The 20,005-nt window shown below is 56.6% G+C and overlaps 1 protein-coding gene across 2 annotated transcripts in view; it reads right to left on the reverse strand.

Annotated features, from left to right (window-relative positions):
• LMBR1 (limb development membrane protein 1) overlaps positions 1 to 20,005 on the reverse strand; it is a 78,061-nt gene that overhangs the window by 19,624 nt on the left and 38,432 nt on the right. For both annotated transcript variants that reach the window (XM_037049508.1, XM_037049506.1), the window contains 5 exons: positions 13,938 to 14,064; positions 13,466 to 13,534; positions 12,510 to 12,574; positions 8,663 to 8,735; positions 228 to 308 (listed from right to left, as the gene is read on the reverse strand). In XM_037049508.1, the coding sequence (XP_036905403.1) occupies positions 228 to 308; positions 8,663 to 8,735; positions 12,510 to 12,574; positions 13,466 to 13,534; positions 13,938 to 14,064 (415 nt within the window). The remainder of the gene's footprint in view (positions 1 to 227; positions 309 to 8,662; positions 8,736 to 12,509; positions 12,575 to 13,465; positions 13,535 to 13,937; positions 14,065 to 20,005) is intronic.

Genomic DNA, 20,005 nt, shown 5'->3' on the forward strand with positions numbered 1-20,005 from the left:
ACGGGTGTGTTTGAAAGGTTCATTCTGTGCACACACAACAAAAACGTGAGCACAAACATACGCTTAGCCTCTGCCCAAACCAACACACACTCTTTGTCAATGGCTTTGGACAGAATGAAAGCTTGTAACATAAACAAAGAGTTCACAACTTCTGAACATTTCAGACAGGAAAGTCTTTAATAAAACACCAAGACCAAAACGGAAGTCAAGGAAAAAACATGCCATACCTAATTTTGTCTTCAGAGCCTTCACATTTTCCAGCTCGTGTTGCAACTCCACTGCAGAGCGCTCCGCTGACGAAGACAACCCTGCAGGAAGCAGAAACACTTCCTTCAGAAGCAGAACAACAGAACTAGGAGCACGGAACAGGGGCCTCCTGATTCACTACAATGTAACAGTGTTGCCCATGGTTTGTTACAATGTAACAGTGTTGCCCATGGCTTGCTGCAATGTAACAGTGGCACCCAGAGTTTGTTGCAATGTAACAGTGGCGCCCTGTGAGCCGAGACCCCTGGGAATGAACACGAGGCTCCACGGCCCACAGGAAAGCACATCCTTTTTGCTACTTAACACTTCCAAGTTCGACACGTTTCCTAGAAAATGGGCTACTTTGGTGAGCTTGTTACTTACCTATTATTAATCTCTGTCAGCTATAAGAGTATCACGTGCTCATTATAAAGAGGAAATCAAGGTCCCCCCCGCCCCCCCCAGGGACCACAGCCACCAGTCTGGGGGACCCTGCCGCACCATCCCCACCTCCATGCCACAGCCACGCGCTCACATGAGCCTCACACACCCACGTGGACTCTGTGCCGGATCCACAAGAACAGGTCAGTCTGCCACATCAGGGCACCCCGTCCTTCCGACTCAGTCACACGCCCAAGGGGACAGAGCTGAGTCCCTAACCGCTGAGCACCGCTCCACAGTCCGGGTGTCCTTCGGTTTTATTCGCAATTACTCCATTTGTGACTATTCAGGTCCTCCTCGACGTTCTGCCACCACGAACAACGCTGCACGGACGCTTCTGTATGCACGTCCAGTAAACCCTGACGCCCTCATCTCTGTAGGCCGGGTTCCCGAAACTCAGACGGCTGAAGCAGAGGGTGTGATTTATGGAGAAGGGACGTTTCAAGTTTACTTCCCTTCAAATACCATCAATTGTTATCATACCTTCAGTTAACATAATACTTTATTTCCACCAACAGCTTTTGAAAGCACCTATTTTCCCATCCTCCCTGGCACTGGATGTTATAACTCTTCAATTTCTGCCAATTTGACTCGTAAAGATGTGTCCTTACTATTACTTGGACGTGCACCTCCCCAAACGCAGTCAAGCACCTTTCGCGCCCACCCAGCACTTGGATTTTCCCTATTCACGTTTTCTGCCTGTTTCTCTTAATGGTCTGTGTCTCTCCACATTCTTCCTACATTACCTGTTGAATTTGGAAATAGAAAGATTAAAACCCCCCATTACAGCTTCACTTGGTTAGGCTCTTTTTGTTTGTTTGTTTTTTCACATGTCTGCATTTGTCTGAGTCGTTCCTGACCCCACGAGACTGGGCCATCTTCCTCCTGAGCCGCGCCTCCCACCACCACGTAATGACGCTCCTTGTGTCTGATGCTTCCCAACTTAAATTCTGTCTGTGCCCTGAGCTCCACTCTTTGCTTGTGTTCACCTGCCTCACTTACACAGAGGAAACAAAGAGGGCGTCAGATTGAAGACATACACTCGCCTACTCTGAGGGTCACGCCATGTCCGCCACACTCCAGTGGACAGGCACAACAAATGTAGCCCCTGAGGCGTTCGGCCCATGGCGGGTGCCATCTCCCTTTGTCCGCCGCCACTGTGCCCTGCTCGCCTAACCCGGCAGGACCAGCCCTCAGCTGGCGACAGACCACATGGAGGGCCAGCAGTCTCTGCTCTCAGACACAGGGGGCCACGTGGGCAGACACACAGACTTGGGAGGCAGAAGCCTCCATGGGGGGCCTCTCGGGGAGCAAGCAGCACTCACTGCCTAGGCAGAGGCCCCAGGAGGAGCCCCCCACCCCACACGGACCATGGGCCTCGGGGTGCTAGGGGACTCGGGGCCCTGCTCCGAGCTGCAGCCCTGCCCAGGTCCCCAGGAGAGGCGAGTGCTGCCCCTCCGCCCATCGCTGGAGACAGACACCCAACACCCGCCCCCTGGGGAAGCCGGGGGCCTGAACACCCTGGATGTTCTCAGCGTTCCCAGAACCCAAGTGGGATCATCTCTCAAGTCAGTACACAACTTACAAGGGAACGGGGGTGAGCACTGAGCCGAAATATCCGGGTAGTGCGCCCCAACTACTCAATTCTAACTACAAATCTAGTGCGGCGTTTCTGGTGGCCAGAGCAAGAGGGGAACAATCAAGTTACAGAGCCAATGGACGCTCCCACGCAGCAAGGAACTGGCAGCCAGGTGCCGCGGCATGGAAAGACTTCCCAGCGTCCTTAAACGCGACGGTCTCGGCAGGCACACTTTACTTCTACCCCACGCTGCCTAAGCCCCACAGCGAGTGCCTGTAGTCGGTGCCGTTTCAGCTCTGTGTCTGACCAACAACAAACACAGTTCCCACCCGCAGCCCCGCCCCCGAGCAGGGCGAGAGGTGTTGCCCCGGCAGCCAGGGCAGTGCCAGACACACCCCACGGTGTCCAGGACTCGGGAAGGGGGTGTGGGTGTGGGCACGATGTCCACGAACCTCAGCACAAACGCCTAGACTGACCCAAGTATCATTTTTCAGAGGGAAATGACGAAAGCAGCATTTCTGAAACGCTGTGTGCTTACTTCGGGTTACACAGTATGAGGCACACAGTAGGCAGTTAATAAATACTGACTTCCCACCAACATCAGGAAAACATTTGTACTGTCCTCAAAGAAATCGTGCTTCTAGGACACAACCAGGCTCTTCGGGGATAAGAGATCTCAAAGACACTCCCGCCGTTGCTGGGCACTGCGGGGTCCCCCAGGTGAGCACAGGGGCCTCCCGGCTGGGCGGGGCCCTGCAGGTGAGCGCCGGGAGAGCACCAGGAAGGCTGTGGGGAGGAGCCCCGCCCACCGCAGACAGCCCTGGCACGCGGCGTGGACTCAGGGCGCGGCAGCACCGCCAGGACACCCTGCAGAGCAATGCTATGGCCGCCCCGTCTCAGAATGGGCCGGACGCTCGCGGCAGCTGTCTAGTCGGTAAGCAAACTGGTAGACAGAACCTGTTTGGGCGAGTCGGGAAAAATAAAAAGGGATTCTCCAAGACAACCACAGGCAGCTCATTTAAGGTCAATTTAACGGCATTACTCTGTTTCCCTTCCAGCCTCGACACAAGATCTCCCTCCCTCAAAGGGAGCTGTAAGAGTATCTATCTGCATTCCCCCGGGTGATTGGCAGTTCGACACCAATTAGTTCAAAATTACACTGTTCCTAGCAATAAAAACAATACCTTTCATCTTCCTTACGTCGGGAAGGGGGACTTCAGAGCCAATAACTTTGATCAAGGAAGTATTTTTGATCCTGCCCCACCCATCGCCTTGGACTCGGGAAAACTGATAGCCAAAGGCAGCCTTTCCCGGCTTTGCGCTGAAGGTGTTTTGCTGCTGTTTCCAAGCAAACAGGATTTCCCGAAGCCCAGCATTTCCCCAACGACTGAGCTGTCCATGTGTCTTCTCTCCACACACCAGACAGCCCTGACTGACCGACACATGTTCAAGGGCAGACACGAACTATCTGGCTTAAAATACATGATGTCTGACTTCTTCAGACAAATCGGAGTCTCTGCTCTGTGTGCAAACCACCCCAAAACCCGGAGCCAGCAGCCCCCGCGTCCCCTGCACAGCGCAGCCCCCGCACGCAGCCCCGCAGTGAGCGGTGAGTGGGGCAGGCGCTTCTAGGACAGGCCATTTAACTCTCTCAGCCAAAAGAGCTGGGCAGGAGACCTGTAATCAACAGCAACTCCTCAAACTCCGGACTCCCTGCCGGCCGACCGGGGTGCTCTCCCGCACGGAGGAGGGGCCCCCAGTCCTGCCAGTCACTCTGAGTGGCTCCAGCAAACACTGCTGCTGCTCTGTCCCCAGACACCCGACAGGCGACTGAGCACACCGTCTCCACCCCTACGCCCACCCCAGGCCCGCCCGCCGCCCTGCGTGGGTGAGGCAACTGCCCCCGGAGCCGCAGAAAGGCCGCAGGGACTCCGCCCCTCCGCTCCCCACAGTGGAGGCGACGGCCCTCACCCCCTGACACTCCGGTTCTCGTTCTGTTCCGCTCCCAATGTGGTATTGGCTTCGAAAACAGCTTCTGTCTACTTCTGACATATCCACAGGCATATGGCTCAGCACGCAACCCAGAAACATCCAACTGCCAATAGCCAACACAACTTTGCAAACCCAAACACGCCTTCGTTATAAACGATGATGAGCAGGGCAGACGGCACCAAGTGACGAGCTCCAGGGACATCCCATAACGCTACGGACAACTGAGGGGGCTGGCTTTGCTCGTGGGCCGCGTGGAAGATCTCAACCTAGATCGTTTCTCAACTCCAATTTCTCTGCACCCCCATCGAGACACCGCTCTCCGAACAGGCTGTGGCTGAACAAGCAACCTGTGTGCATGACGCGCATCTTCTGCTAAGACACTTGGGCAATCCCTCGCCCTGAAGGTCTGCGGCTGTCTGACACGCGACTCCCAGCTGCGTTCCGTGTGTCCCTCCGCAGCACGCCCACTCCCATCTCTCCGGTCACAGCGCCTCACCTGGCGACGACTGGCCTGCCTGGGACACGCTCCAGCGTCACCACAAAGTGACAGCAGCCCCGGAGAGCTGAATGAACGGTGACAGGGCACCGCTCTGGCTCGGACCTGCGGACCCAGCTGGTGATGCCTTCAGACAGAGACCATTCAATCAGCGTCGCCCACAGAGTTACTGCCTCCTCCGATAGCTCAGGAGTGAGGACGCGCTTCCATCACAGGACTGCCGAGGAAGGGGCCACTCACCGCCCCAGTTTGGCTGCCTGTCTCCCTCATGAGAGCTGACATTTGATCACCGCTGGCCCGTCTGAACCGGACCTCTCTCGAAGCGGCCCAGGGTTACAGGTTTGAGCTATTTTCACCCCAGTGCTGTGAGCAACAGCGAACAGCGTTCTCAGTGACCACTGCTCGACTGGAGACCACTCAGAGTCCAGATAAAAGTGCCGCGATGCACGTACGTACCAGAACATAGCACGAAACCAGGCCAAAGTTCCCTCACAGCGCCAGTGGTGCGGGGAAAGGGACACCAGGCCAGTGGTGAGCAAAGGAGCCAGCTGCCCCCCTGGGGGGTGGGTGAGCCCCGGTGGACATCACCGGTCAGCAGAGCAGGCACCCATGGGCCCCTGCACCTCCACGTCACCTCGAAACGGCCCGGCCGCTCAACTCTGCTGTGAGCGGCAAGGTTCGAGGACAGACGAGGACAGTGCTCCTGACCGGTCACCAAGGTCTGTGAGAAGGCGGATACGCTGGCTCTTCACCACTTCGTTTCCCAGGATACAGAGGAATTACACCCCGACCCTGAGCAGCAACGAAACACGTGCATCTTGTGCGCTCCTGAGAGTAAAGAATTAATCTCCCTCCAGCGGCACAGGGCTTCAGAAAAGATTGGAATCGAGCAGGGAAGTCCCTGCCACCGAGAGTGGCGCACTACCTTTTCCCGTGAAGATGAAAACAGACCTCACTAAACCGCACCGGATCGCCAAGTTCAAAGCCCACAACAGTGTTACACGGAGCACATTAAAGAACGGGGAAGGTTTTGAACTTCAACCACCAAAACGCACGGCACTTCTAAGTGGCCTCGCACACCCACAGGCTACGCTCACAAAAACTAGTTACTTCAATTAACGCTCCCTCGCCTGCTGCTCACACACCTCACGAGCTAATGACCCCCCACCCTCCTCATCCGGGCGGGACTGCAGTGGGGCGGCCCCCAGGGGACCCGGGTCCTGACTGCCCCGCCCCGAGGCTCTGCACCAGGAAGGCCGCCTGCCGCCTCCTCCGGAGAGCCCTCCGTCCTCGCGTCCTCAGGGGCCTCGACGACGGCCTTTCCCGGGCACTCGTCCACGAGACTCTGTCTTTCACACGCTCTCCCTTTGTCACTCCCGTGGGGCAATGACCACCCGGCCCCACGGGCACCTCGTGCCTGTGTCGAGCAGGGTCAGAGACCAGGACCAGCAGGAGCCCCTGCGCTGTAGGGTCCCGCTCCAGTGTGTGGCTGCAATGGGGCTGCAGCGCGGGGAACGGAGGCCGGACAGCAGACAGCGGCGAGCACTGCGGGACCCCGTGAGCAGGAGGGGGCGGGTGGGGCCGGAATCGCGTCCACAGGCTCCCGAGGCTGCGGGCGGCCGAAGGGCAGCAGTGAGTACATTGAGGGGCCCCGAGGCACGAGGGGACTCAGGGAGAGAAAACTGCAAGGAGACCACAAGGGGGGGCCAGGGTAGGGTGCAGACAGCCCCTCGGGAGGACAGGGGCTTTGGAGGGACTGGAACAGGACGCACCGGAGGACGCAGAGGGCGTGTCATGGATGCAGAATAACATGGGACGTCCAGCCCCGCAGACAGTGGGCAGCAGAGTGGCTGACAGCCTGTGCAACCACAAAGGCCGGAGCGACCGCCGATGGCGGGGCTGGGTGGTCACCCTGCAGGGGCTCAGGGGACGTTCCCAGGCACGGCCGTCACCCAGGTGGGCAGCGCTGTCTCAGACACCACAGCAGGTGGGAGCAGACGGCACAGTCCAGGGGAAGGGGGCTGGCCCAGGACGGAGGAGAGTGCACTGGGCAGGCAGATTGCATCGGGTAGGGGGCCAGGGGTCCGGGCTGAGACGCAAGGCGTGTGCAGACAGCCAGAGTGGACGAGAGGACCGCTGCCGGAGCCCAGGAGCAGGAGGAGGGTGTGGGAGAAGCAGTGGCTGCTGGGCAGGCAGGACCTCTCCAGTGACGGGATGGCTGGGCGAGGCAGGTTGGGTGGAGGAGGGTCTCACTGGTGGGTTAGGGTCCCACCACCGGTCCATCGGGAAGAACAGCAGGACCCCAGCAACAGGCTGGCCAACAGCGGGGAGGTGGGGGGCTGGGGGGTCTCCCCAGAAAGACACAGAGGTGCGCCTGCCACCCGGCCCTCAGAAGTGACCTGTGGCCGCCGTACAGGAGACGGGGCTGCGGCGCTGGGGCAGCCCCCCCGCGCGGCCCCTCCCACTCCCCACACTGGCACTGCTGTGCTGGGGGCTCATCCGTCTGGCCTGGGTCCCTTTCACACACACCAGCCTGCTGGCAAGGACCTCCTTTTTAATTCCTTTAGATGCCACGAGCCCCTTCTGACAAGGGCGGCCAAAGGGTCCAGAAAGACTCTGAGTGGCCGGACTCCCCCCTGTGGAAGGGCAGAGCGAGGAGAGGCCGTGCCTCGGGCCCGAGTGGGTGCTGATCACAGCGCGAACGCCTGCTCTGTAAAGCCCAGAGCGCCGTGCCTGCCCGCCCGCCCGCCGCCCGGGGCCTGCCCCCTGACCCACAGGTCAGGAGCATCGCACGGCTGGAGCGGAAGCGGCCCACACCACAGGCATCTGCTCAACAGCCCCCCTCACCACTCGGGCGTGTTTATTACACAGGAGAGCAATTGTCTAAGGGAGACAAATTTATCATTATATTTACCCCTTTAATGAAATGTTATAAAGCTGACAGTGTTGACTGCGGTTATAATTCTGGAATTAAATATGCTTGATCTTAAAGTACTTTAAAATGTTGGAAGAATAGAAGATACCTGTAGTTCCAGGCTAGAAGTTAATGGTATCAAAATGCACAGTATCACTGACAGGAATTCTCCAGAACAGGTAAGAATCTGAATTCTCATCATCTAAGAACAAAGCTCGAAATGTCATGAACACTCTTGGGTTGGTCATTTAAATTTGCTATTTGTAATTAAAGAAAGTAGGCATATTTCTTCCTGTTTCTCAATATTTCATACCTAAAGTAACTATCCACTTCATACTTACTCTTGAATTATGAGCTTGAACTATAGTTAGCTATTAATAATCTGGTTTTGGTGCTGGGTTTTCAATATTGAAAATGTCTATCTTAAGAGGAAAGTGTGCAGGGTGAAAACCATCGAAGTAAAATCAAAACAAAATTTACACAGACCGTGTCATCTGTCACCATGTCATTGTTCCTGTCCCACTGGTTCTTCATTTAAAGCCAACAGTAATCAGTAACTGAAGATGGAAGTTTAAAATCTGTGCCATGCTTACCTGATTACCCGCTGCTAACAAGCAGCGTCCCCAACTGGGTCCCCAACTGTTCTGTCCCCAGAACGCCCAGGCCCGGCTCAGAGAGGCAACCCAGCAGCTCTGGGTCAAAGCCACGTTTCAGCCAGGAGCCTCTCCCAGGAGCCTCGCCCAGACAGCACGTCCGGGACGTCGCCGAGACAGCTCCAGAGCGGGGCCGTGGGCGGCCAGCACAGGGACGGGCCACGGCCTGACCCAAACGCCGCCGGTCGCCAGCCAGCCCGCCTCTGCTCCCTCCGCACGAGTACTGTGACTGGGGCAACAGCGCAAAGGCCCCGAGAAGCTCGAGTCTTTAAGCCCCTCAAGTGCGTCTTCGTTAGTCAAGTGACTGTTTTCTCCAGCCTGAACACGTAACACGTACGCACCATTCAGTCGCCTCCGGAGCGCTTCTTCCTCGAGGGTGATGATGTACGTCTGTTCATCCAGGTCTTCGAGGATCTGCACGCAAAGACCAAAGCAGCGAATGATGCGACACAGAACTAGCGAACAGTTACAAGAACACTCAGGCCACTCGGCCCGTGACTTAGACCGCATTCCAACTACGAGGAATCCAATACAAAAATGCTGTCCAACCATTCGGTGTACAAATTGAGTAAAAATATCTCAGTACATTAACTAAGCACGTGAAAGCTGGTTACCACAAAACTGAGTGCTTTTCGGTAAATCTGAAGGGTGAGGCTGTTCTGCAGCCCCCGCGGCGAACAAGCATGTCAGCTCTGCTTGGGCGAAAAGCCGAGCGGGGCCTCTGTCCTTGGGGGCAGCAGGGAGGGCGGGGCGCCCAGCCCACACTGGCCCTCACCAGCACTGCCCTACAGAGGGCTGGGCACAGCAAACCCATGAACTAAACTGACACCTGGGAGAGCTCTGCACTTGCGTCTCCTTTACACCCTGAAGCTCTCCCACAAATGCTCCACGCCAGCACGACTGAGACCACCCACAGCCTCTTTCATCCCATGGCACACCGAGTAGTGACCAAAATTCCGTGGCACACCAAAAACGTATTTGTGCCCATCTGACCAAAAAACCAGGAGTAATTCTGATTCGTCCGCACTGGACGGCTATCGTTGCGCTGGCTGCTGCTGTTCTTTCGTTTGGCCGTCTGAGGGAAGAGAGGCCAGTGCCCTGCCCAAACTGCAGGGTGTCACCACGTGTCTGAAGTGCTCCTGTGGCGCACAGTCAGACACTGCCGACACAGACAGAGCCCCAGAGGGGCCGTAGGCTGGCACGCCCACCACTCACCGCCACGCCACACAGCACGAGTCAGAAACTGCCCCCAAACCTTGTCGAGGGGCCACTGTGTGGGCTAGTGTCTGCGCTGTCTCCAGGCCCACACGCCCGGAATGGGCCCAGGGCAGCTCCATCCGTAGGCCCTGCTCCGGGGAAATTCCGAAAGGAGCCCAGAGCTGGTGTCAAGGCTCTGTGTCGCTCAAACCGAAGCCGCTCTCCCAGCAGCACAATGACTGTGAGGCGTCGCGGACAGAGCAGAAGGAGGGCAGCCCCGCAGGCTGGCCCGCTCAGCACCCTGCGGGGCACTGCTGAGACAGGGGGCCTCAGACCGCGCGGTCCCCATCAGGCGCTGAATTTGCAGGATTTCCTAAAGCTGGTTCACAGCAATCCCGTAGCTCCCAGGATTTCAGTAAATACCGATGCTCTCCTACGGCCTAGAACTGGCAGCAAATTAAGAGTAAGGAAGAGTGAATCTAAAGGAGCGCAGAAGAGGAGCACCCTGTGAGCGAGGAGGGACAGGGAGAGAGTGCGGGGGCCCTACCTGGGGTCGCCAGTGAGGGGCTCCCCAAGGAGAAGACACGCAAGTCCCAGGTGGGGACAGCGGGCTCCGCAGCAGCCCTCAGGGTGACTCGGCCACCCACGAGACGCCACCACCTACGCTACGTGTCTGCCGTCAGGGTCAGGTGGGGATGTGTGTGTGACAGGAGGCACGCCCCGAGGGCACACGGCCTAGAATCGACGACTCAGCAAAGACCACACAGAAAGGACGCTCGGCATCAGCAGCCATCAGAGATGCAAACTGGAACGCAATGGGATGCCAGTGCACTCCAGTCCGATGGCCCTCATACCCGAACCAGCACCAACCGCTGGAGAGGACGTGGAGAAAAGGGACCCCGGTGCACTGCTGGTGGGATTGCAGACCAGGGCAGCCACTGTGGAAAACAGCACGGAATTTCCTCAGAAAACTAAAAACGGAACTGCCTCTTGACTGCTAGAATTATACCCTAAAAATCCTGAAACACCAATTCAAAAGAACCTGTGCACCCCAGTGTTCAGAGCAGCACAATTTACAATAGCCAAGGGCTGGAAACAGCCTAAGTGTCCATCAGTCAATGAGTGGATCAAAAACCCACGGTACATTTACAGATGGAATACTACGCAGCAGAACGGAGGAGCTCCTACCCTTTGTGACAGCATGGGTGGAACTGGAGAGCATTATGCTCAGTGAAGTAAGCCAAGCACAGAGAGACAAATAGCATATGATCTCATCTCTAAGTGGAACCTAATGAACAAAACAAGCATTTGAGCAAAACAGTACCAGAGACATGGAAATAAAGAGCAAACTGCCAGTGACCAGAGAGGGGAGGGAAGGGGGATAACGGGGGAAAGAAGGGGAAGGGTCAAGTCAAGGAGCATGTATAAAGGACCCAGGGACAAAGACCGTGGCAGGGGGGACTAAATGTGGGAGGGGGGTGGGTAGGGCAGGAGAGGGTGATGGGGGAGAGATGGGGACAAGTGAAATTGAGTAAAAATATGTTTTTAATTACGATTAGAGGTGAGGAACGAGAAGAGGTGAAGGACACTGTTCACACAGACAAGTCTGGGAGGAAATCGGCTCCGGGAGGGAGGTCGAGAAAGCGCCAGGTTCACAGGCGCTGGTCCCTCTCAGCGGGCACTCACCTCAGCCTAGAAGGCCACACCCTCACCCGAATCAGGCACAGGGCGGGCGGGGCGGGGCGGGGCCGAGATGGCCAGGACAGCAGAGCACGGGCACCTGAGAGCAAGCTCGGAACTTGACGCATCTGCCTATATTCAGGGGCACGAAATGAAGATGGAGAAAGGGACCGAGACAAACAAACAGAGCAGAGAGCCAGGAGGAAGCTGGATGCACGCAGTGCCACGTGACCTGCTTAAGACGGGAGTGAGTTCGAGACTTGAGAGCAGTGTGCAGTGTCTGGGAGTGTCCGTTTAGGTAGCAAGTAAAAATCCAATCTTACTCTAAAGATATGAAGAGAATGCCATTTATCTCTCTAAAAAATCCTTCAAAATCAGGCTAGCCTTTAACAAAAGAATATATATTGTATTTCCTTAGCTTTTCCTGAAGGAAGACAAACATACAGCCATAGAAATTTAGCGGGTACCGCTAATAAAACACAAAGAGAAAGCATGAGAAATGCGGGGGAAGGAGCTTAATCCTTGCAGCCTGCAGGAGCAAGACAAGGGCCGAGGTCAGGCGGATGGGCAGCAGGTCCTAGGGCCCGGCCTCCGGAGGCTGCCGGGCCGGGGAGCCACGAGAGGCACCGAGGGGAACGGCCCAGTCAGCCATGAGTCCAGGGCAGTGTCACTGGGGGCGGGGGGCGGGGGGCGAACTCGCGCAGGCAGGCTGCAGCGGCCTCGTGGCAGGTGGGCCCTTCGGACTAGAGTGTGTGGGCGGTGAGGGTCCATGCTCGGAGCTGGGCAACACATCTCCTACACACAGCTAGGAATCATTTTCATGTTATTAATCACTTGACAAAACACCTAGAGGCCAAAGAAACAAGTGATTAGAATTACTGCTAATTGTAAATCTTTGAAAATGAATATATATGACTCCTGAGATTAAAGGGACAAGATCTAATATGTAGACAAACCTTCAGAAACATAACTGCTTTTGTAAATCAAAGAGTGTATGTGGCAAGTTTTGATACGTAATAGTTACCATTTAATATGAGGAAACAAATACCTAAAACACCTGTAAATATTTGTAAATCTTGCCTTAAAACTTGCTACAGAAACTTTTTACCTGAATGCCTATAGTTAGTATTTTAAAAGCAAAAACAAACGTGGTTTCCAAAAAGGAAAAAGATTAAAATAAAAACAGCAGCAGCAAATCAGGTCACACACCCACAAAAAACACTCTCCTCCTGTCTCTGAGTGCTGGCCGGCACCCCAAAAGCAGCTGTGCAAACTCCGTCACCCCAGACAGACGGCTCCCACCGTACTCACCGCCGGCTTCACGAGCAGCTGACCCATCACGGTGAACATGCGCGACAGGCCCACAGGGGTGCACACTGCGGGGGAGGACAACAGGGAACACTCACCGCGGGGCGAGCACGCTCACAGCGCTCGCTCAGACCGCGCTGGAGAGAAAGCGTTGTCTCAGGGTCAGACCCCCACGTCTGCAGAGGGCTTCAGCTCCTCCCCGTCATCGCGGACGGGCTGGAGGGACGCCTTCTTACACTTGAGGAAGGACAGATGGTGGCTACGGGCAGAGGACACACACAGGCGAGCCTCTGGCAGCCGAGCAATGATGGCCTTTTCACTTAAACGAAGTTACAGAAAACCAGCAGAAGAGCAGCTTACATTTCAAGTATTAATGGGACCGAGTAGCAGACAAGAATACCTGAAAGTGACTATGATAACCTTGAACCCTTTTAGTGACATTTATCTATTGGTCATATCCCTGAGATATGTTGTGACGTCTGAAGGAAAACTAAGCGAACTTTCCAATAAAGACCCCAGTCATCACACACATGTCCCCACCACTAGTGTGCAGGGCGGGGGGGTGGTGCATGTCTGTGCATGCATGTGCAGGTCTGTGCGTGTGTGCATGTGTTGAGTGCATGTGGGCACATGTGTGCCTGAGTGTGGTCTGTGCGCACGTCTGTGTCTGTTCTGTGTGCGTGCATGTCTATGGCATGCATGTCTGTGCATGTGTGTGTGCTGTGTGTCTCCCCCTCCCCCCACCCCTGGGGAAGAGGCTTTACTTAGAGAAAACACAAATGTCTTGTTGTTTCAAGGGTTCAGTTTGTCAAAATTTATCTTGAACATAAAAATGCTTGAGGGCCCGCTTTGGAAAACTCCCCGAGCTGCTCCCAAGCGCCATCAGGAAAGCTCCGCACAGTTCTGGAGAACACGGGGCAGCTCAACCCTCCGGCCGACGCGACGTCAGAAACACTCACGGAGAAGCAGCAGACAGCCCGTCAGCGAGACGCAGGAGTACAAGTAGGGCAGGTAGAACTCCCAGAGATCTGCAAAACACGGGGGCAGACATCAGCGGGCCCCTCGCAGGACGGGCAAACAGCGAGGGGACGCGCAGTGCACGGTGGAGCAGCTCGCCAAGCCTGGCGCCCGCGAAGATTCTGACCGGCCGGAGCAGCGGCCTCGGGAGAAGAGCGGGGAGCAGCCCCCTGCAAGCCTGTCTGGAAGCGGGAAAAGCCCACCCGGAACGGGGAGACCACAGCCGAGGCGGAGCAGCTGTGTGCGCGCTCTGCGTGCAGGGCACGTGGGCATTCGCGGTTTCCTGCAGCGTGTCGGGGGGCTTCTTAGTTCTGCACACTAACGAGGGCTGGCGCTACCCACACGGCTCAGCTGCCTACAGGGCGCGTGAGTGACCGCGGCCCCGGGGGACACAGGCGGGGCGGCCCAGCGCACCGTACAGAGACTCCATGCTGGCCGCATCTTGGTCCACCAGCGCCGAGGCGACCCACACCATCCCGAGGATCAGCAGCGCGAGCAGCAGCAGCATGACCAGCGTCTCCAGGATGCGGGCTCGGATGCCCTGGAAAACAGAGACGTGTGATGGCGACGTTTGGATGCAGCGGGTGAATAATCAGGTCTCTGTCCGTCACAGAAGCACAGGACTGCTTGGGAAGGGGAGGGAGTGTGCGTTCACCAGCAGGACAAAAACACTACATGCCCACAGTTGGAGATGTCTTATTACTTCAAGGTTTCAGTGTGACTCTTCCAGAATTATGTAAAATACCATTAGCTTTGAAGAAAGTACCAAAAAAAATTCTTTGTGAAAATATTTTGCAGAACAAAACCATCCTAAACAATTAATTACTTTCCCAACACTTCCCACCACGGAAGCAGATTAATCGACGTTTATCTGTGGTTCTAATCAAGGGATACAAGGCTAATTGCGGCAGGGAGCCAAGCAGATGGCAAGCTCTGCCGGCTGCAGGCACAAAGCCCGCTGGCGCAGGGGCCCAGCTCCCGCAGCTCCGGGCCGCCGGCGCCCTCTAGTGGACAGCGCAGTCCTCCACCGCGCCGACAGGAGAGGCCCAGGAGGACAGTCCTTACAGTCGGGACAGAGTGCGGCCCTCCCTCAGAGACTTCTCATTCCTCCACGGGCTGGGACCCCTGCATACTTTGTTCTAAACAGGGAACAAGTCCAGCCCGGGACCAAACAAGAGGCACGCCTCTCAGCTGGTAACCTCCCAGACAAGGCAGCCACACACCTTCCTCACGCTCCTGAGGAGTCGCCGGATGACCAAGTCCATGCCATGGCTTACAGAGTCACAGCGATGCGGTGAGCACCCCTGTGCAGCAAGTGACACGACGAACAACGTCGGACGTGCGTCCGTGTCCTTACGGAACCACGGGGCCTTTCTTTCCATGTGGAAGAGAAGGCAAAGCCATGAGTTACACACAACGACCCCAAACACACACTTAAACCTTGACTCTGCCCTAAATGTCACCTTCCATCTCGTGGATTACGGGAACCGCTGCTCCTCACACTCAGCAGAGGGCAGAGTGGCACCCCCTGACCCACAGCCATGCAGAGTTGAAGTGGCCTTACTGGTCTGTTCCAGCACGGGCGGGACGGCCAGCGCGCTCAGGCTTGCCGTGGGCGATCTGCAGGGCTCACCGCACAGGAGGCGCTGGGCCGAAGCCAGCGGGGCTCAAGTTCGAGGGACAGCAGCCACTTCCCCGGGGGGCGGAGCGTGCACAGTCGCCACACACACTCCCACTTCACGGACACGCCCAACCATGCGGGGGCCCAGCAGGGCCCCCGCTCTCCAACCCGACTGCTCTGTCCTTCCTCTCCCATTCTAAGCAACAGTCTCTCCGCTGCACACTCAGCGTGGTGCGGACAGCCCACGAGCACAACAGGCAAAAAGAGCGGTGCCCTGGTGCGTCGCAGACTGGCAGCCCACTGGAGTGTCAGGCCCGCCACAGCCCTCTGCACACACGTCCCCAGTGCTGTGACACGGGTCCACAGCACAGCTGCGCGGACCGAGGGCGGCTGAGCCGCGGTGCCCGGGGTCGCCACCCACCACCCAGACAAAGGTGTTGCCACAGTGCATCACAGTCACTATGTCCACTAGAACAACGTAACCATGTGTGCACCCAGTGCTGAGGTGATGGCGGCCAACGTCAGAGTCTCAGCCTCCACAAGATGCACACACCCCTCCAACGCTCTGCTAGGAAACACGCAATGGCGGTGAAGTGTGCCCGTCCTCAGAGATGAGTCTGTCCCAGGCAGGGGGCCAGACCCCGGCCCTCCTGTCTCCGCACAGTTCACAGGCAGGGGCAGGGCCTCCAGAGGAGGCCTGCCCTGCACGCAGCCTCGGAAGACAGAGGCAGTGCCTCTCTGAGGCAGGGGCAGATCTGTTCACCATCCAGTGTGGCAAAGATCACGTCACCAGCAGAGCAAAGGGCGGCAGGCTGCTCGCAGCCCTTTTTGAAGAATGTGGGCTCCCTAAGCTCGGGGCTCCCGGGCTGGGACAGGGCCCCCTGTGGACATGGCCCCTGGCCACGCAGCCCCTGTGGGTTGCGGTCAGGGAACTGAGAGGAGCCAGAAGCTCACATGCCCTGGCCGTACTGTGAGCGGTGAGGCCCTGCATGCGGCCCAGGGTCCTCACTGCAGGCAGCCCCTGGCAGGCCAGCCTGTGAGCTCGCAGGCACACACAGCATCTCAGCCGCCGCCCAGGGGCAGGGACACAATGACACCTGGAAAGTCTGGACTCATGGCGCCACTGCAGCCAGTGAGAGGCCACCTGGCTCTCTCTTCCGCTGGCCAGGACTCATGGGATGACCCCGGGCAATGGTGGGGGTGAGGCCAAGGGGCCTGCGCTCACATGACAACCGCACGTCCTGTCCCAGCCATGTACAGGCTGCGCCCAGGGAGCAGGGGCCAGAGAAGGGGGCGCGCTCTCCTCCACGTAGCCGTTCTATGGTCACACGGCCACAAAGGGGTGATGACGGTCACCAGGAGGACTGGCGACCGCTGCTGCTGACAGACCCTCCTGCCAGGGCTCTGGGTTCCCGCGCACTTTCGGGTCAGTTCTTCCATGATCGACTGTACTGCAAGATTCCTTGAAAACCAGTTTGCTTAACGTGACCCCCTCAGTTAGCAGCTGCAGCTCGACTTATGAGTTCTAAGTAGAATTCATGTCAAAAAGAGAAAATGGACTAAATTCTCATACTACCCCCTTCTGCTTACATTGAGAAAAAGCCTATCCTCTCCTTGAGTATTTGCAATGCAACCTAAGTATGACCCTCTCAGAAAAGCCCTAACAGGGTCAGCCACCGCGTCCCTGCGCACATGTGCCCACACCCCAAGTCCCCCCAAGTCCTGTATGTGCTTTTAAAAAACTCTATGGTAGCGAACCTTTCTAAACAGAAACAAGCCGCACGACTCCAACAGGATGCCCTTTCTACTGCAGACACATGAGTAGCACCAGGAAGAAATGTCTAGAATGTATATTCACACGCTGGAGTGGTCACATAAAAACCATTTAACCCCCAAAAAACAAACAAACCTTTGAAGCAGGTGAATCATACAAATTCTTCACAACTGTACTTCAAATTGATTGAAACTCCCTGCGAAAGACAGGAGGTGACCAAGACCCTTTGCCGCCGTCAACCTAACCGTAAAGGGAGAGAAGGAGCAGCGTCTGTACGCGCAGCAGGCCCGCGTGGGTCGGGGCGGGACACCGAGGCTGCAGTGCCGGGCGGGAAGGTGACTGTCATTCCGATGTGGCCCCCTGGGGGGCCAGGAGACCGGTGTTTTCCTTTTGTTAATTTTAGTCTCTGCGATTAAATGAGACAAAATCGGCTCGACTCGAAGCCCATTATGTATCCCAGTATGTATCCCATTATGTATCCCGTTATGTACCCGGTGTGTGGGGCAGGCAAACACAGACCTGCTCACTGACGCCAGGGAGCAGAGAAGGGGAGCGGGACTGCCCACACTCTGAACCCCAGCATCTGACTCGGCATCAGGGGCTCGGCCAGGCACCCCCCCAGGCACCCCCACGAACCGTTAGCAGGGCTTCACCCGGACGAGGGCAGCCTCGCGAAGTGGGCCTTGTGGCGCTCATGGCGAGGCTTGCATTTGGGATGGGCCTCTGCTGGCACCTCGAGGAGAGGCGGCGTGAGGGCTGTTATCACGGCCATTAATCGCCAACGGGGCAGCGTGTGAGCAAACAAAGATGCCCGCCGCTCATCTTTCCATTAGGAGTCGGGATCGGGAGGGGATCGGGAGCGAGAAGGCCCCAAGGGGAAGGTCCCCATCCGCTCCCCTCTTCCATGTGCTGAGCTAAGAGAAGGCCAGATGTCAGAGCCACCTGCCAAGACCCTGTGCCGTCAAAGCGGCAAGGCGCCGTTGGAGTGGGGGCGCGGAGGGGGGCTTCCCCTGCCCCTCTCCACTGTGAGCAGGACCCCCTGCACGTCAGGTCACAGAGCTGTGGGGGCTGGACTTGCTGTCACCAGCTGTGCTCCCCACACAGAGCTGTGGCTGCGTCACCCGTGCGGCACACTGCTAGGATTCCTGGGACTGTGCCAGGCTTTCACCGATCCCCCAAAAACCGAAAGCCCGAGTTACTGGGAGGAAGCTCCACCCCGTGTACCGATACCGTCCTAACCAGGACTCGGGGCAGTGGTAAGAAGCACCACCGAAACAAAGAACTGTCTGCCGGAGAAACACCACATGGTTTTGAAGAACAGTAGGCTGTGTAATGAACTACACTAGCTTCACGCTGGTGTTACTTTGGCATGTAATCCAAAACATCTCAACAATCCCACCATTACTTCGGTATGTACTCCAACTATCTCGACAACGTAACAGTTTGAACTAGATTAGCAAGCTAGTAAATAAGCACTGAACGCGCACAGTTAACACACTGAACTAGTTCTCACTGCAGCTTGAAATCTGGGTGCTGGCCGACCCCACATTCAACTGCGCCACACTGAACACCAACACAGGGAAGAGTGCAATGTCCTCACAAACGCTCTGACAGTCAGCCGACAGGTTTCTATGGTGATGAACATTTAAACAAGATTTTGCCTGGACATCCTGACCTCTTGGAAGGTGTGTAAACACCACTTTATAGACGGCATCTCCACCCATTAGGAAAGCCTGGGAAAAATGTCTACATTCACAGAACACTTAAAATAAATATCAGGCCATTGTTTTCACCGAACAAAAAGGGTCTCCTGGTAACGGTGCGAGGAGGTTTGCTCAGCACGGCACCCGGCTGCACCAGACACACTCGCAGGCGTCTGGGAAGATCGACCGGAGCAGGGAGAACGGACAGGAAGTAAAGACAGGTACGGATTACTTTCAGCCACAGAAAAACTTCACACAAGCCTCTCCACAGTGTCAAATATTTCCCACTTTGCTCTCGAAATAATTGTATGAGCACGACAAAAAGTTTCAGACCCAAGTCAAAGAAAACAGCTTTATTGAAAGTTGCGTTAAATTCTACAGTAAAGTGATTTTAACAGTAGTGTGTGCTGTGGATAGCTCACACACACACACACTGACTGCAGTGTGCGCGAGACAGGAAAACACTGCGAGGCACCTGAGTTACTGAAACACGGCAGAAAGTACCTTGGGCGAAGTTACAATAAAAACACTAACATCTCTACTTCACTGAACGAGGACGTGCACTGTGTTCAACTCCATGGTCCTCGGTTTCTCACGACATCAGCCGCACAAAAATCCTCCCAATCGCAGGTCAGCGAATTAAAGCAGTGAGTTTCCGAGATGTAAATGAAAGGACTCTGTTGCGAGAAGACTGCCGGAGCCTTACACCCAATATGTGAGGCGTAATTCTGAGTCTCAAAGGGGTGCTCTCACACAGGGCATCCCACCGCGAGGACGCGACCGGGCCGCAGCATCTCCCCTCGGCCTCCAGTTGTCCAGTTCCTCCCAGGAGGCAGAGGCGACTGGCGGGTGGGGCGTGCCCACGGCCACCTTCTGTGTCCTGGAGGCTCCGCAGGCTGCTGAGGGGGGCCCGTTACGAAGCATAAGGATGCTCACACCAGGAGAGTCCAACAGCCTGCCTGTGGACACCATGCGGCAGCCAGGGGACGCACCTTCACCTCCCGGCTGCCCGCAGGTGCCCCGGGCTTCTTACCTGCCCACGAGACAGACACAGGCCAGAAAAGACAAAGCAACCTGGAGACGGGGAGCAGGGAGGATGCTTCAAATGGACTTAAGACAAACCTACCCTTTCAGGAAAGGGGTCCGGCAAAATACACAAACGCTCCCCGCACTGGTTCTCCAGAACAGGAGGCCGTCCTAGGGCCAGAGGCTCCACCCCACAAGACACTGCAACAGATGTCGAAGCCGCCGCCTGGCTGCCTGCCGCGTTAAACCCCCCGGCACGAGCACCAGCGAGACCCAGCAAGAGGAACGCCGGCTGGGGTCAGCCTCTCTCACACCACTGTGGACCAACGGACATGGTACCAGGGTGCAGGACAGGCCG

This window comes from Sturnira hondurensis, unplaced genomic scaffold (assembly GCF_014824575.4).
Source record: "Sturnira hondurensis isolate 20B ecotype Veracruz unplaced genomic scaffold, ASM1482457v3 Scaffold0006496, whole genome shotgun sequence".
Lineage (NCBI taxonomy): Eukaryota > Metazoa > Chordata > Mammalia > Chiroptera > Phyllostomidae > Sturnira > Sturnira hondurensis.